Source organism: Aquila chrysaetos, chromosome 2, assembly GCF_900496995.4.
Source record: "Aquila chrysaetos chrysaetos chromosome 2, bAquChr1.4, whole genome shotgun sequence".
Lineage (NCBI taxonomy): Eukaryota > Metazoa > Chordata > Aves > Accipitriformes > Accipitridae > Aquila > Aquila chrysaetos.
In genome coordinates this window covers 43,565,824-43,577,657 of record NC_044005.1, presented here as the reverse complement: position 1 = coordinate 43,577,657, position 11,834 = coordinate 43,565,824, and the positions used below count along the sequence as shown (strand labels likewise).

The 11,834-nt window shown below is 46.8% G+C and overlaps 1 protein-coding gene across 2 annotated transcripts; it reads left to right on the top strand.

Moving 5' to 3' along the window:
- The first annotated feature begins 8,171 nt into the window (after positions 1-8,171).
- On the top strand, positions 8,172-10,710 carry CHAC1 (ChaC glutathione specific gamma-glutamylcyclotransferase 1). Of its 2 annotated transcripts, XM_030007223.2 has the most exons (3): positions 8,175-8,504; positions 8,614-8,649; positions 8,894-10,710. In XM_030007223.2, exons 1-3 carry the CDS (start codon positions 8,244-8,246, stop codon positions 9,323-9,325), a joined length of 729 nt encoding a protein of 242 aa, XP_029863083.1. In that variant the 5' UTR covers positions 8,175-8,243; the 3' UTR covers positions 9,326-10,710. The 2 variants fall into 2 exon arrangements, with proteins under 2 accessions (XP_029863084.1, XP_029863083.1); XM_030007224.1 differs by lacking the exon at positions 8,614-8,649 and having other exon boundaries at positions 8,172-8,504.
- The last annotated feature ends 1,124 nt before the right edge of the window (positions 10,711-11,834 follow it).

Here is an 11,834-nt window from a genome sequence, read left to right as displayed (position 1 = left end):
TGCAAATTCCCTTCAGACAGAGACATAGTCTCAACATGAGAACACAAAGTTCTGCTCAGTGTGGCCATGTTTAAAGCAAAGTCTTTCAGTATTTGTCACTAACAATAATCCGCTTGGTATGAGCCACACCTTCAGGACCATTTAGGGCTTTTTATCACAGCAACCAGACTTTTAGTAATTCTAGAAATAAGCAAATCTCATTTGCTGATACAACAGCATAAAACATTTTGTCTTCCTCTGCATTAAGCATCAGGTTAGCTAGCTCAGTTGCTTGCAGCAACACTCAAGTGTTCAAAAGAATGAAGTGCAATATAAGCAAGGCATACTTACGCATTAGAAGCTGTAAAGGAGAAAGGATCCAGCAAAGGAGCCACTTCTTATCAAGATAGCTACTTATCTCACTTTCTCCAGACCGATCCATAAGTCCCACATGGTGAGTGGTTGGTTTATTGCTTTGATTGGACAGTCAACACACACCCCCTCCTACCTGGAGCAACCAAGAGTCTAAACAGAAATACTATTACTACCCTCCTCTTTGCCTTGATAAGGATTTGGATGAGTGGGTAGCAGGTGGGTTTCCTTTCTCTCTCAGATGAAGACTATTAGTGACTGCTGCAGGTGCAACTCCTTCCCTCTGGCTACAACAAGGAAGAGCAGGGCTGTTGGGGGACTCACTGCCCTCCTTACAGTAGGGTGTGCTGGGCTCTGCCAGCTAGCTGGTAAAAGGAGGATTTAGTTCTTCTTTGTGCTGCTTAGTCTCATTCTAGACTTCACCCTTACTCTTTCTTTATAGGCCTTTCTCACATCTCTTTAGCTGTGTAGTTTATGGGCTTTGTTCTCAAGGAGAAGCCTCTTGTGCTGTTATTACACTTGGGAACCTGCTGCTTCCTGCCTTCAGAAAGCATGCCAGCTAGTTCTGGTCCTTTCTTAAAGCTTGGTGAGAGGCCTTGTAGCTCACTTCTCTGCTGGCAAGTAGAACACGAATTTCAACATCCTTCCAACCTTCAAAATTCCAGATGATGCTGTAGTGTCACCCTGTTTGGGGTTTCTCAGTAGTCAGGGGATGAGATGGTGCTTCAGGGTTTGCATTTGTTCTGCAGCTCTTGCTTTGCCGTTAGTACATCAATCAGATATTTCAGAACTCTCAGCTCGTGCCTGTTTGAGGCTTTGCGATCATCCTCCAGCTAGCTGTGTCTTGGGTTTAGTAGAAAATGAATCCATAATCTCTAGGCACAGAGAAGCAATGCTTGTTACAAAGATGCTGTGACAATGTGGGCAAGAACAGCTGTAAGCAAGTCACAACAAAACCTTATCATTGCAAATTGGTGAAGCCTGTCTGACACCACAAATCTGTGGAAATTCTGGAGCTTGGCTCCAACTGACTGAGGTTACATTCCGGCTATTTCCTGTGATGCTCCTGAAATGGAAACTTTCTGCTCTTCAAACAAGAGCGTTGGATGGAAAGGCACTGTAGGTAATAAATATGATGACATCACATAATCTCTGTTGCAGTTAAAGCTACATAAAACAGTTATTTTTCTGTAATTGGCTCTTCATCTAGAGGAGTGGGGGTGTAATTTTAAAAACCTGTTGCTCTGCAGGTTAGGATATTCTTTTTAATCTCCAGGCTATGCTGCTCATGTCCAATTAATGCTCGTGTGCTGTTGTACCAATTCGGTTTGAGTAACAGCTCCCTTCTCCTCCTCTTTCCCCCAGTCACCAGGATAAACCCCATGATATAAACCAGTCCTATTTGCCCATTTACATATGGCCAGACTAAGCAAGTTCAGCATCCTCTGGGAGGGAGGGCTCTTCATCCCCTCAATAAGCTAATGGCTCTTCCTTGTTCTGTCCATGCTCTCATCTTTCTTTTGAACCGTAAACAGTCTTTCAGTTGTGGCTTCAGCAGGGTGTTGTGCAACAGCCTTAACTCTTGTTGATTTGGCAGGCGTTCCCCTCATGCAGCCCGGAACCACACTGGCATGTCTCAAATAACAGTACGCAGTTAACGCCCCCCAGTTTTCCTCTCTTATCCAGTGCAATCATCTCCCCTTTAACAGTTCCTGTCTGCATCTCACCTAATAACTTGTCATGCATTACCCTATTAAATACTTCACTGAAGCCTAGACAAACTACATCTGCACATTCTCTTCTCTGCAAAAGTCAATTATTGAAGACAGCTGTGAAGTTAGTCTGCAATGAAGTGTTTTGCTAAGCCCATTGTGTATTTCAACTATATTTGCATCCTGAATTACTCTTTCTGTCAAAGCACATAATAGAAAGATTTGTGTGTTATTGAGATCAGGCTAACAGGTCTTCAGTTTGCTACATTTAATTTTATTTTTCATGTCTCAAATACATGCACTGCTTGCTATTTTCCAGTCATGTGGTACCTGCCCCACTTAGATATATTTACATTCCTTGCTAATAAACTCTTGGTTTGTGTCTGTTCTTTCACCTCCCTTGGCACAAGCACCAGGAGTTCTTAGAACTGTGCTTTTGCTTCAGATGTGGTAATTTTTTAAAAAGCCTCCTAACAATCACCATGCTGTCTTTTATTGGTTTGCATCTAAGCTATCTTCAGTCTTGACAGTCATATCTCTGCCTGGTATCTCACTTCTTTCTTGATCCTCTTTTTATTTGACTAGAAAGCTTCTTACTGAGTTTTAAACTCTGCGATGTGTAAATTACCCCTAACTTTTGCAGCTCTTGCTTCATTCCATAGCACACTGTCAAAACAGTTGCATTATTCCTTTCCCATCCTGTATGATCTCCCTATTATTTCTTAAACCCTTTTTCAAATCAGCTGGTTACTTCCCTAAACACTTTTCCTTCCCTGCTTAGGATACAAATTGTAGATTGCTTTCTACCTTTGACTTAAAAGTCTGGGGGTCTCTGGCATTTCTGTCTTTGGACTCTTCAGTCTACCTGCTTGTATCAACCAGTTCCTTCAGATTTTTCTCAAATCCGCTTTGTTAAAATTTTAGCTATGAACTCATTTTTCTTCCCTTTATACTGGAAGTGAAACTAAATCGCCTCCTGAAGTGAAACTAAATGACAACACTAAATCAGCCCGGATAAGTTGCTGACATTTACAGTCAAGGCTGAGGTTCCCAGCCCAAGCCATGTGAGCCCATGCCTCCTCCATCTGTGTCTCACCTTAAAGCTGCCAACATGGACATCCACATGACTCCGCAAAATGCCCTTCTAGGTGTCAGCATAGTGTCTGGGCAGCAGAGTAAGGCCACGGGGAGCGAAGAGCGGGGAGTTCCACTGCACCGAAGGATGAGCCAATCTAGTTCATGGCTCACAGCCTGGCACTCAGACGAGCTCCTGGGCTTGGGATGCTATGGGCTCAAGCAAAAGGGGTTTCCAGCAGGTCCGTACTCAGCTTTTACGTTCAGTATCCAGTTTCCTCATCTCTCAAGCTGTGCTAGTAGGAGGTGTTTGAGTTTCTTTCCTACCCTAAAGGAAGAAAAGACAAAATTCCCTAAGCTCCTGCTACAACCCTCCACACCATCTCCTCAGTCTCTGCTCACTATGCCTGCCCTTTAACCAAGACAAAATCCAGTCTGAAATTGGGAGTTCTGATTCTTTATGGAGAAATTTTTTATGGACCAGGGCTGGGGGACCCCCGGTTTCAGTCAGCAACATGGAATGTGACAGAGGAGCAGAGTGACCAAAGCAACCAAGGCCAGCTCCTGCCACCAAGGTCAAAACTGCCCACCAGCTTGAAGTGAGAATGGGAGGAGAAGTCAGCAAAAAAGCATAGTGCAGCAGATCACTTTGGTGTACAAGACTCAAAAGCCAAAATGATAATGCTGAGTTTTCTTCAGAGGACTTCTCAGTCAACTACCAGGCCATTGGGGATTGATGGCATGTTAAAATGCTCTTTGGATCTATGGATTTTCCCCCCCCCTCACGTAAATAATTCAAATACAAATCAAGTTTGTCATGGCTCAGTCAAGTGTGTCATTCCCTTCTGCAGGCATTCAGTAGTCTTCAGGATATGAATTGGGCGCACTTTAAAAACTACCAACACAGCTGACAACAGTCAGAGCTGTAGCAGCCATAGGGGTGAACAGACGGAACATGGAGTGGGTCAGCAGCAGCTTAAGTTCTGTCCTGCAGAAGAATCCTCCAAACTATTAATCCTATTATTAGTGTTGACATGCAGGCCACCTAAATGTGGAAACTGACTTCCCTGCCTTGTTTGATTTCCACCTGAATGGTGCTTTGAAAGCACAGTTTCCTTGTTGTCCTAAATATGCAACTTTTGTTTTTCAGTCTGGTGTCCATACAGTACTGTATCCACTAGAGTTTAGGGTTGTTCTCTTTAAAGTACTGGTATGTCGTTTGCCATTTTTAATTCTCTTTGCTTGGGACTGTATTTAACCCCATGAGTTAAAGCATTTAACAACAAAAGTGCATTCCCTTTGCATGTAGCAAACATATCCAAATACACCCCCACCTACTGTTCCATACATCATTCCTGATCCCCAAGCTTTAATATGGAAGCTTTGACAATGCCACTTCTGTATTTCCATGTTTGAAACAAGGATGACTGCATATTTATATGGTAAGTGTTCACATCTGGAGGAGGTATGTAAATGCCATAAGAATTGGATTCAACAAACAGAAGTAAGACCCTTGGTGATGCCCATGGACATGGCATCGTGAATATCAGGGGAATAGTACTGATTTATATCACTTTAAAAGTCTGTGGCATTATTTGAACCTCACCTCCAATTGCAGTAGCTGTAATCTTTACTGAAGCCTTAGGGAAAAGGGGCAGATTTAATTTTTAGATTCTCCTGTCTGCTCACTATAGAGAGGGGAAAGCAGTGCCAAGCTGTTGGAGGAAGATGTGGTGGTACCTGGAAATGAACTGGCAATCCTCCTGTCCCCAGTCAGTATTTTCTCATATTTTCTGTGTATTGTCTGGTATTTTCTGTGCCCTCAGCTTACTGAAGCAAGTAAGAGCCTGAAACACAAGATGAAGCTAATGACAGTTTCAATCCACTGCTACCTGTCATGCCAGCTCTGTTGGTTCCTCTGGCTCTGGGGTGATTCACCACTATCCTGAAAAACAGGCAGCTCTGGCACTGTCAGTCAACCGGCACTAACATGGGAATGCTCACTCTGGGGAAGCAGAGCATATACTGCTGAAGAGAAACTAGCTCCTCCTTTTCTTGAAACCTGGAAAAACTAGTTTCAGGATGTAACAAATAAAGCTACGATTGCCTTTTTCTCCTTCCTAAAGGTTTCCAGCCCAAAATAAAAATTCTTACTGCTTCTAAGCTCTTTTATTATTACTATAATCAACAGAGTATGACCATTATCTTCCCTTCCTTTTTCCCTTAGCAACTTTTGAACTGTTGAAGTCCTATGGTTTTTTTCCATTTCCTTTTGTTGTACTCCTGCATCTACGTCATGTTCCTTAACAGTAAACTCCATTGCTGCTCCACATCCTCCCTCACACCTGTTTGAGCATTCCTGTGGTTCAGTTTGGCAGGCTGTTCTCCTTGCCTTATGAATGCAAGCTCCAACAACACTGACAGACACTAAATCCTCTCCTTAGTATCCACCTGCTTTACTTGCATAGCTGCACCTGTACCATCTGCAAGACACCACTTCTGCTCAGCCCTTCAACCCTGGTGATCCTCATGCCCTTTGATTTATTTAACCAAAGTACATTGAAGGTACAGTCAGCAACAAGAAATGGATTAATGAAAGCTTGAAACCAAAAAAAATTCTTAACCTCTTGCTGTATATGCCACAACTTCAATAACAGTCTTCCCCCAGCCTGTGCTCCTAATGATGGAGCAATATCCCAATCTCTTTACACAAGAAAATCAGGGACTTGACTTCAGAAGGAGTTTCTAACCTCATACCTAATTGATTTGGGTGTAACAGCACTGAAGGGAGGAGATCTGTGGCATTAAACTGGTGCGGGATCTGAAGCCTGTCCCTTAAGGCTTTTGCTTTAGGCATTAGCTCTCCATTGCAAATCTGGCCTAGCTATGTAGCAGAGCCTTTTGGCAAAGACTTACGATTGAGACAGCTCTGCGATGGAAAGGAGCAACTTTTTTCCCCTGTCAGCAAGCACGCAGTCACTTCCCAGTAGCGTATTTTTTATTTCTTGACCCAATTTTCCTTAGCTTGTACTAGCAGATAAGATATCTAGTGCTTCATCTGCAAGACATGCATAATCCAGCGCATTTCTCAGATGGATAAAATTCACATCCTGGGGAAAGCTGAAGAAAGAGGCTGGATTTATTTTACTGGTATCACTAAGACCAGAACCTAGCAAGAGCTTCTTCAGCTTATCTTTTAGACACTGATTTGCCTGTCACTGTTTGTGCCCTTGCTTGATAAGGATGACGCAGCTACAGCCAAATGCTTTCATGCTTTTAACAACTACATATTGGGGATTTGCGCAAATTTCCTTCACGTTAGCAAGAAAAAACTAAAGAACTAAATATGAAAAATATACACTTGCTGCAATGGGACAGAGAGGGCTGGTTTAATTCCCAGATGAAACTGGTTTCCTTTGATTGAAAGGCCACATTATGTTAGGATTGACAAACTGTACGGCTAAGGCAGAGCTTTGATACAGACAACTGCTAAGGAAAACCCTTTCTAGAGCACTTTCTTCTCTGTGAGAAAGGCCGCCGAGTTCGGCAGCTGTACAAACAGGATGGATTCACATTCTATGGAAAGGCACCGGTAGGGAAGGAATAAGAGGCTGCAAGCCTGTAACAGCATGGGTGTGTGGGTGTGAAGGGCTGGGAGGATGCAGCGCTGACCCCATACCTTTGAGCCTGAATAAGACGGAGAAGGTGGCTGGGAAAAGCACAAGTGGAGAGGAAAATTAAGGAGCTTTGGGCTCTGTTAAGGCGGACCTTGTGAAAGGTCATCTGAGGTGACAAGTCAGAGAGTCAGTCATGCAGGGCAGGAGAGAAGGGCATGCTGTGTAAGGCACAGCACGGCAGGACAGATGTGAGAGCCACACAGGCTGTTGATGTCACCCGTGGTGAATGTGCCAAGGTACAGGGAGCACCCGCCACATCTGTGTGTGTTGTAGCTGCAACGCCCTGTTAAGTGGAAAGGTGGATGCTGGTTGGATGGGACCCAACAGGAAACTAAAGAAAAGACTGTAAATAGACTGTTTGCAGTGATTAGATGCAGAGGACAAGAACAATAATGAGAAAAACTTCTATAAAAATATCAATGGTTTTTCTGCTCATTCTTTTCCCCCTTCTCTCTCCTGCTACCAAAATGAACAACTTTGTCATGTGAGCCCACCTCTTTAGCTGTCACAACCTGCTCAAAGCTGATTTAACAGCTGGGTCTCCACCTCGGACACAGACAGCTCTTGGACCCATCTACGTAACAAATGTTACGTTATTACAAGCCCACACTCCAGCCTGGATGTAGTACAAGGGAAAATGCACTCAACTGGCCGGATTCAGCACCATTTCCTTGCATTCGCGTGGATTTCATCGCTCTGTTTCGCCTATATGCCTTACGCCTCAGCCCTGCTGACATCAGGAGCTGTCGCTTCACCCAGTTTAATACTAACTGCTTGGTTTTCCAACGAAGCAGCTCACGTTCTTGGATGAAGCCAAACTCGGGAGTGCGGGGCAGGCTCCTGAGGAGGGCTTGCCCTCTCGTTCCACCCCCGTTTCTCCCTTTCGGGCACGACGCGGCCTGCTCCATCTACCCCGGGACCACGGCACCGGCCGGGCAGCCTCATCCCCGTCCGCAGCGGTCTGACAGCGGGTGATCCCCTGGGATCACCAGGCGGGAAATCTCCCAGGCGCCGCCGCGTTCCCCCCGGGCAGCTTTCACCGAGCGCTGACAGAACGGGCCGATCCCTCCTCTCCCACCCGTCCCCGGCTCCCACCGCGTCCGCCTCCCGCCCTGCCCCAGCCCCTTCTCCCCGCCGAGGAGCTCGGTCCGCTTCTCCTCACGCCGGGCAGCCCCGCCCCACCCACGCACCCACCCAGGCGCGGGCTCAGGGTAACGGCGGCCCCGCCTGACGCAACCCCCGCCCCGCTTCACCCCACGCGCGCCGCGGCGAAACATCCCGCCCTCGTTGCATCACCCGGCGGCGAGCGAGTGGGCGGGCGGGGGCGGGGCGGGCGGCCCGGCCGCCCTTTAAAGCGCCGGCGGCGGCGCGTGCCGCCTCACCAGCCCCCGTGGCGCCGCAGCCGGTTAACGGCCCCTTCAACGCCGCCATGAAGCGCGATCCGGAGTGCCCGGGCCGGCCGGAGCTGCCGCCGCCGTCATCATCCCCCATCTCTTCCTCCTCGTCGTCGTCGCCCCCAGGGGAGGAGGCGGAGGGCGGGGAGCTGCCGCCGGCGGTGTGGATCTTCGGGTACGGCTCGCTGGTGTGGAGGCCGGGTTTCGAGTTCACGTCGCGCAAGGTGGGCTTCATCCGCGGCTACAGCCGCCGCTTCTGGCAGGGGGACACGTTCCACCGCGGCAGCGAGAGGATGGTAAGGGCGGGGGCGGCCGTTGCGGGGAAGGAGGGGGGGGGGGCTTTGGGCGGCCGTTTGCGCGGGCTCGGCTTCTAACGGCTCTTTCCCCCTTGCCTCTCCCTCACAGCCCGGGCGGGTGGTGACGCTGCTGGAGGACTGCGGGGTGAGTACCGGGGCGGGAAGCCGGCCTGGGCCGTGGTGCCCGCAATCAGCAGCTGGAAACTGATGTCGGCAGCCGGGTGCTCTTCTGCCCTCCCGGCGTCGTGGGTGGGGGTGTTATCCTCCTCCACCCTCTTACCAGTTGTGCAGTTACCCCAAAGCGGGGCGGGCTTGCTTTGCAATGTCAGGGGGCTTCTCCTCCGCTGCGGTTACAACATCCCGTCGCCACCTTGCTCTTTCCCTTTTAGGCGTGCACATGGGGTGTAGCCTATGAAGTCCGCGGGGAACAAATTGCTGCATCGCTCCAGTATCTCAACATGCGAGAAGCTGTCCTGGGAGGCTACGACACCAAGCTGGTGAAGTTCCACCCTCAGGACAAAGATGCGGAGGAACCCATCCTGGCTCTCGTTTACATTGCAACACCCCAAAATCCTTCTTACCTCGGCCCAGCATCTGAAGAAGACATTGCAGCTCAAATCATCGTCTCAAGTGGTTGTGCTGGTCATAACATTGAGTACTTGCTGCGACTGGCAGACTTCATGCGCTACTTTTGTCCTCAAGCAGAGGATAAACACCTCTTCTCCATCGAAGAGGCTCTTACTTCCATCCTTCCATGCCTATACTACACAGAGGAGTCTCTAGAAGAAACTGCAAGCGTCCCTCAGAAGTCTAAGGGTTGAAATAGAAAATTTTTTTGCAGGGTCCCAGTAGAAGGGACATAAGGGATGAAAGCAATGGGGACAGTCTTAACTCCAGTAAAATATACTGGACCGAGTGAATAAAGGGAGAATTAGCAAGTAGTAGGGGAGGGAGGAAGTGGAGTAAAACATGCTTGCTGTAGGACTTGCAATTAGTACCTGTTACACTCCTTACCTGTAGCACTGCGATAGCCATCACTGCTTTCCAGGTGGGGAGCAGGGATCTTTGCTGGAACTTTGCTCTGTAAGACTTGCTTCCAGGGGTCAAACCTGAAGCACTCACTTTCTTTAGAGAAGAAAGAGGCTCATCTATTCTGTGCACTTTTTTAACTTTTTTTTTTTTTTCTTTGAAGACTAGTTGAGCAGGACTTGACTGGGTTTAAGCAGTATGTATGTAATTCTACCTCAGATTGGCAAAAAGCTGTTTGGGCGGTGGTGGAGACTTGGGCAGGTTCTGCCAAATAAGACTTTCTTTATTTTATTTTTTTTCCCTGCCATGTCCCACCTCCAGTACAACGACCTGACACTAAATTTCAGGACTTCTGTGCAATATTAAGTGAACGGGCCTCTGTAGGCTCTTGTGGATCCTACTTCCTTGTGTTGTGAAGGATCACAGTAATGCACTTATTTTCTAAAAATGTTGTGCTAATTATGTGTTGTGTTTCCCCTTAGGAGGGGTATCAAAACTGCTCACATGCCACAGTGGTATGCAGCCCACATTCAACCTTGCATTTGTGCCTTCTAGATTTTAAATCAGTTTTCTGAGGAGCTAAGCCTGCTTTAATGACAGAAGCTTTTTTCCAAGCTTCACTGACCTTGTGCTGCTACAGACTTAACTGACTCCATAAGAAATAGTCCTGCCTGTGTGGGAAGTCTCTGCTGCCTACAGGAAAGCTGTCTGGATGCAGCAGCATTTTAACTAGCCCTGTACTGGATAAACCTCTGGTGCTTCAGGGTAATGTGGGATTCTGTAGAAGCATTTGGGGGTTCTAGTTCCATGCTGGGGTGTCTGTCTGGTACACTTTTATTTGACTGCAAAGGACTGTGACTGAGCGTACTTGCAAGTCTTTGAGCTACTGAAAAGCCTGCCTTGATCATGTTAAGCAGAGGCACTGCTGCAAGCTCAGACTTTTCAGCTTCACATATTAACAGCATGAAAACCCATAGTATTTTGTAAGAAAACTGCTGCTACTGCAACTGCAGCAAAATAGCTCTTGAGAGCTGACCCCTGGGACATTTGACTCCTCCCAGATACCATGTGGTTTTTTATTATGAAAAAAGATAGGGACTGTTTGTATTACTGTGGCTTGTGTGTATATGAAGTGGTACTGTGCTGTGCCCAGTAATAAAACAAACTGACAAAGTTAGTCTTCTGTGCTTTGGTGTTGGTCTTTTTCATTACTGACTTTAAAGATCAAACTGATCCTTCTTTTTAAATTTTTTTTGTTGAGGGTTTTTTTTGTTGTTGTTTTTTTTTTTTTTTTTTAAACCAAAACCTTAGCTGGTAATGTTGCTGTAGTTCCTATGGTTGTTTTTTTTTGTTGTTGTTTTAAAAAAAAAAAAAAAAGCCTCACTGCTGACCAGCTTGCCTCTGCTGGATCTACTGGAAGATACCCATTGTCTCTTTCCCTTTGAGTAAAGGGGATTCAGTGACTTTCTCTTCCCAGCTTCCAGCTCTTGTTGATTCTGGAGTGCTAGTGCTGACAACAGATGTAAGCCAGCCCTCCTGACTGTACAGGGCAGGCCCAGAAATGCCATTCTCCCTTGGTAGGGCAAAGGATATTTTTGTTCCCAGTGTAACCTGGCATTGCTGTTTCCAAGAAGTAATAGTGGAAGGACAAGAAACTGCTGCTGCAGCCAGATCTGTTGGCTGCAGTAAGGGAGAGAGTTCTTTCTCTTCTGCCTTGTGCAGTGTGCTGTGTATAGGGGTAGCTGCCCTTGTGATTCCTCTCATTACTAACTGCCTCAGCACTAGGAGATCACTGTGCCTACCAGTATTACCTGCCTTAAGACTTGAGTGATGGAGTAAAAACTAATTGAAACAGCTGAATTTACCACTAATTAAAGGCAGGTGCATGTTTCAGGGATAATAGTCTAGAGAAAACTATGCTTTCCCTGTTCCGTGGAGGCTTTCACTTCAACTGAACTGCTGCATCTCCCCATGGGGGCTGTATCCCCCAGATGGAAAATCAAAGGGTTAAAGAATCAACTTACCTGTGGGGGAACATTCCCTTACTAGTACAAGACTGGGGTCAGATACCAAAGTATCTGAAGATAAAACAAAAACTTCTTCACACTTTTCAAATTTTCAAAGGCACAAAGACACCACTGACAGGAGTTGATAGCAGATAGGCATTAAGCAACCTGCATCGCCATCTCATGTGGGGACCCCCTTTGCTTTGTTCATCCTGTTTAGCCTGGGTTGGCCCCATGATCTTTCACATCACTGGTAAAAAGCAGTGAGTGCTTGTGAACAACCCATCAGTGCTAG